This window comes from Xenopus laevis, chromosome 2S (genome assembly GCF_017654675.1).
Source record: "Xenopus laevis strain J_2021 chromosome 2S, Xenopus_laevis_v10.1, whole genome shotgun sequence".
NCBI lineage: Eukaryota > Metazoa > Chordata > Amphibia > Anura > Pipidae > Xenopus > Xenopus laevis.
Genome location: NC_054374.1, coordinates 75,256,530 through 75,262,529, shown reverse-complemented (window position 1 = coordinate 75,262,529; position 6,000 = coordinate 75,256,530). Strand labels below are relative to the sequence as shown.

Sequence of the window (6,000 nt, the reverse complement as noted above, 5' to 3'; positions counted from 1 at the left end):
GTGTGTGTGTGTTTCTGTGTATATTTGTGTCTTGAAGAATGGTCTAATGCAAAAGCAACAGGTACAGATATGGGATCCGTTATCGGAATCCATTATCCAGAAAGCTCCAAATTACAGAAAGGCAAGGCAGTCTCCCATAGACTGCATTTTATCCAAATAATTCAAATTTTAAAAAGTGATTCCTTTTTCTCTGTATTAATAAAACAGTACCTTGTACTATTGTGTTTTTTTTAAAAAATTTACATGATTTTCTAGTAGACTTAAGGTACAAAGATCCAAATTACGGAAAGATACGTTATCCAAAAACCCAAGGTCCCAAGCATTCTGTATAATAGGTCCCATACCTTTATATAACCATGCCCATAGTTCCTAATTATTTACCAATGTGTATCCAGCCCTTGTTATGAAGATAGAAGGCTGCATGTAAAGGTGCGGTGAAGGTCACCCTGAAGGTATGTAAATGAATGATTGGGGAAGATAACTTATAAAAGGACAACCGCCCACCCTCATAGTCCAGATATATGCCCAGAGTTGATTGGGATAGTTCTTCGTATATATCATCCTGTTCATTATTATATTCTGCTGAAAGTACTTTTTTAAGCCAGTTTAAGCACCAAGATTTGTAATTTTGTCCAATGCATGATATATCACCTTTCCTTTTTACACTGTTATATGTCACCCCTACAGACCAGTCACCTTCATCACTGACTCCTACCTCCCAGTAATGCTGCCCTGAAGTAAATCTCTGTGTACTCAAAACCTGCTGTGTTATAAATCTCTCTGGGTGATGGGGCCGTGATTTTTCTATATGGCAGTAAGAGGCTTTTCGTAAGTCAGGCGAAAGAGCAATGTTAACACAAGCCGTATTAACATTCAGAATCATGTCAGAGTTGTCTTCCACAAGAAAGCCCCGTGATTTCTTCAGTTTGGTAATAGTGTCAGGCAGCATGGAGAGACCTTTCTGCAATGTCATAGCAATAAGAACCTCATCTAAATCTTCACTGTGATGAAAAAAATCTTTCTTCCCAAGATTGATGCTGATGGCAGGTTGTTTTAGCAGGTCTGCTGGTTCAGTGACACTACACAGCTCCTCAATGTGACTCCTTTTTGCGTGGAGATCAGCTGATTCTATCTCCAAATTCTTGATTAAAGAAGCCAGGGGACATGAGAGTTTTTCTTCTTGTCTATTGACTTCATTTATTACTTTATTTTCTAGTGCCAATACCTCTTCTCTTATGTCTCTGAAAAGTGCAGCCACCCTCTCTTTTATGTCACTTGCCTTGCCTTGCACCTTCTTTTTGCGCTCCTGGAGCATCCACAGTTGCTTGTCATTTTCAGTTTTTCTTGAATTTATTTTCTGGAGAAAATCAAATAGCGCTGTTTTTTTTTTCTCAAATGCGTCATTTATCAATTCCAAATTGTGTCCCTGGTGTTTATTGTCTTTGGAGCAGCTCAAACAGATCAGTGCAGAATCTTGAGTGCAAAAGTACTTTAGGAGCTCCTTATGGATTAAACATTTATTTTTCTCTTCCTTTGATGCAGTGGGTTCAATTAAGACATGTTTCTCAGACTTACTGTGGGTTCTTAGGTGCCTGTCACACAAGGAGGCTTCACACAGTAGACATGTTTTCATGGCAAGCACTGGAGAGTTAATGCAGTAAGTACAAAAGACCTCAGATTTCTCTTCCTTTGACTGGGTACAAAGATAATGTTCCACAATGTTACTCAGCTTCAGGTTTTTCTGAAGAGATGGCCGCTGCTTAAACTCCGCTCTGCATTCAGGGCAATTGTAAATTCCAGAACTTGTCTGACTGTCCAGGGTACGCACAATGCAGTGATCACAAAAATGATGCCCACAAGGTAGCATCACAGGATCTCTATAGATACTCAGGCATATAGAGCAGGTAAGCTCATCGCTCAGAACAGCAGAAGCCATTTTCAAAGTCTGTGAAGAGAAACGAAACTGAACTTTTTTATGCAGCTTGAAAGGTGTGGCTTTATCTGAAGTGCAAGTTAACCCTGTATGATAGACAGTAGATACTTATAAATCCATGTGCTGTTAACATTAAACTTTGCCAACTATTACTGCTAAATTAACTAAAATCTAATCCAAAAAGTCTCTCTCTGCATAAGTAATCAATCCAAATCACCAATCTGTATACAGTATATGAATGGATGGGCAACCATAAGTCCTCAATTAAGTTTGAGACAGGCAAATCAGATTTACTATTGGCTAAACATTTTTTAGCACTGGGACATAGACTGAAACTTTTAAATTTATGGCAATAGATATGGTGGCCAAGCCAAAGAGAGGGGGTGATTGGGATCAATTACTTATGCAGAGAGAAATTTATTGGATTGACATTTTAGCCCTCACATTAAGATACACAAAACCTTTATACACTGACCCCCTAGAAAACCACACCCAGTGCCCTTACAGAGCATTATGGGTACCAGAGGCAGAAAATTAGAAATGTGAAAACAGAAAAGAAACCTGAAAAGGAACAACAAATAAAGAAACATTTCTAGTATCCCAATGCAAATACAAAAAAACATTATGCACAATACATATTTAAAAACCCCCAATTTCATCTAGATTTTAAAAATGGCACAAAGAAACAGTATTCATTTAACCCATGTGGAGATACCATATCCAGAAATCTAATCCAATAAGGATTTGTTTTGAAGAAAAGTTTTCTGTGTGTAACTGCATCTACTTCTCGTAGCATGAGGAAATGTGACTCAGTCCTTCTTGAAAGACCTATGCTTTGGGGCCAATTTTGTAATCTTCGCTTGTCTTGTAATCTTCTTGAAAGTCTGTCATACAATTCTTGATATATAATAGTGAAGGGGTAACAATGAGAAATGGGGATACAGGGAAAATAAATCCAGTATTGTAGACTTGTAAGCAGTAAGGTACACGTACCAATAGTAACAGGGGGTCCAGGTGCTCAAGCCCCAGACCTTCAGCTTGGGGAATTAATGTCATACATTTTCAATTCACTTGCAGGCTGGTACAAAAACTGGACTTTACTCCAAAAAGTGATGCAAATACAAAAAGTTTTATTACGCAAAAAGGAACATCTCAGAGGGTGGCCTTATGCGTTTCGTGCCTTGTGTGCACTTAGTCATAGGCTATTTCAATTCTTGAACTGTGTATTTCAATTCTTGAACTGTGTATAATGGTTTATTGATCAGGTTTCAAGATTTCTGTTGATTTAGGGATGAAAGAGGTTAAAATCTAGTTTTATAAGGGCTCCATTATGAGTTGGAAAGTCATTGAAGAGATGTGGCATCAGTGTGGTATTCTTAAAACATCTAAAAAAAACTCAACTAAGCAGTGATTATAGCATATGGCATTATTGCATTAAAATATAAGAACAGTCTTATATTTGCCCTATAGGCAATGTTCCCTCTAATTCCTTGTCTGATATGTGCGCAAAAAATATATTTTGTGTGCACATTTTAAACACAGAATGAATGCGAAATTTTGTGTTTTCATACAAATTTCTTCAGTGCGCACCACAATTTGTTGTGTGCTCTGGCCTCAAAATATTTGTGTGCGTACATATGCACACAGCTTAAAGGGAACATTGCCTATAGGGTGTACCTAAAACTTAACAAAAGATCTCACAAGGAAACTACGATTCCATGCACACACAAACCAAAAGTCCCCTGCAGTTGCCATATTGTCTTAAAGTGGACCTGTCATCCAGACACAAAAATCTGTATAATAAAAGTCCTTTTCAAATTAAACATGAAATCCAATTTCTATTTTTTATTAAAGCATTCATAGCTGTTGTAAACTCATTTAAAAATCTCAGCTGTCAATCAAATATTGTCTGCCCCTCCTCTATGCCAGTGGCATAGAGGCGGGGCAGACAATTCCTTTCACTTTCCATTCAGCACTTCCTAGATGTCACTGCTCTCCACACATTCCCCCGTTCTCTTTACCGTTTAATTGTGCAGCCAAGGCATGGGAATGGACATCAGGTCCCCCATTCTGGTGCACAAACAAGATTCTGAGATGATACAAGGCTTGCCTTAATAAAACTGTCCACAAAATGGCTGCTTCCTGCTTGCTATAATTATGAATTCCCAGACTGAAGGAAACAAGATTCAAATAAGTTATTTAGTGTAATTAATGTTCATTTTGCTTGACTAATGTGATAAAATAGGATTTGGAATTTTTTTTTTGGGCGACGGGTCCCCTTTAAAGGGGTTTATCGCCACTGAGTTAACTTTTTTATTGATTATTTTATATGATGTTTTGAGTGATATTCCCAGACAATTTGCAATTGGTTTTCATTTTTATTTTTATTTTTTTTTGTAGTTTTGAGTTATTTAGCTTTAATTCAGCATTTCTCCAAGTTGCAATTTCTCTAATCTGGTTGCTAGCATCCAAATCACCCTAGCATTTGAAGTCACTAAGAGACTGAAATATGAACAGGCGTGGGCCTGAATAAAAACAATGATAAGTGATATGTCAAATAAGCAGGCTTCACACAATACACGTTATCACTGCAAGCACTGGAGAGTTAATGCAGTAAGTACAAAATACAAAGTACATCACACAATCTCTGTAGATACTCAGACACATAGAGCAGGTAAGGTCATCACTCAGAACAGCAGAAACCATTTTCGAAGTCTGTGAAGAGAAACGAAACTGAGCCTTTTTATTCAAAGTAAAAGTTGTGACTCTACTTGAAGCAAATGCCTGTTAACCTTGTATGTTATACATACCTCCCAACATTTTGGAAGTAAAAAGATGGACAAAGTAATTTTTTCACACATAGTGTGGTGAATATTTTTTTACCATTCCCATTTTTGTGGCCACCCCCTCTAATTACCATGCTCACCTTACAAAATTTGGCAGGTTATGAACGTTTGAAAATATTTCTCCTTGTCTAAACTGTTACAATTACTTATTTACTTATCTCAAAATTGTTACAAAGTATCTTATTTGCACCTGTTACCTGTTCTGGTCTTTCTGCCAAAAGCCAATTAAGTTAGAAACTTTGTTTCTTTTTCTGGTTGTTCAGTGCAGAGGAAATAGGGACTTTCCAGTACAAATGAGGGACTGCAGTTTGAGCTGTCAAAAGAGGGACTGTCCCTCCGAAAAAGGGACAGTTGGGAGGTATGTGTTATAGAGTATTATAAAATCATGAACTAAAACTTTAATAAAACAGTAATACCATTAGTTTACTAAAAATAATTATAACAACTTTAATAGCCATGAAACAGTTGCAGCAAGTGAAAAACTTGCTGTAACTGCTGCCTGCTCTTGATCAAGTCCTGTCTGCTGCCTGTCTTTGACCCTTGCCTGTATTCTGACCATTCTTCTGATCCTGTGACTTTCTGGTGATTTGACCCGGCCTGTGACCTGACTAAACTTCTGCCTCCTGTTTTGTACTGCGCTGTCCGTTTGGTATACTGACCCGGCTTGTGACTAAGTATATGCTACAGTCTTATATTTTTGATCTGTTCTGCTCATCTGGCATATTGACCTGGCCTGTGACCCCGACTACGTTCCTGTTCTCCCATTCTGTATAACGTGTGGTTCCCTTGCTTGTCTAAAACTCTTCCCTTAGTCCTCTCATATTAAGACCTGGCGGCACCCGATTAGCGGAGGGCTCCTCCCAAAGTGAAAGTGATCCTGAATTTTATGCTGCGTCACCTCAACCTAGCTGTAGTCCATCAGCACAGCAGGTGTCTAGGCCATCATCTGCCCAAATAAGGGACACCACCTTCTGGGTACCTCAAGGCCGTGCTGATCCTAAAAAGTCAAGGACTGTATCCAGGGTGCAACGCATTATCAACATCCATGTGAGGGATCAGTATGGTTTCTTCATGCCGTATGCCGTATGTGGGTATATGATGAGGTGGAAAAACATCTTGGAGAGTGGATCTATGGAAAACTTTGTACCCGAGAGCGTTTGGGGGCTGTTGGAATTTTCCACAGTGACCCCGCCAAACGGCAGGCCGAGGTGGACTACTCCT

The 6,000-nt window shown here is 38.6% G+C and overlaps 1 protein-coding gene across 1 annotated transcript; it reads right to left on the bottom strand.

Annotated features, from left to right (window-relative positions):
• Positions 1-282: 282 nt before the first annotated feature.
• LOC108708928 (E3 ubiquitin/ISG15 ligase TRIM25) lies at positions 283-1,970 on the bottom strand. Its single transcript, XM_018248583.2, has one exon. It carries the CDS (start codon positions 1,934-1,936, stop codon positions 374-376), a length of 1,563 nt encoding a protein of 520 aa, XP_018104072.2. The 5' UTR covers positions 1,937-1,970; the 3' UTR covers positions 283-373.
• Between the last annotated feature and the right edge of the window lie 4,030 nt (positions 1,971-6,000).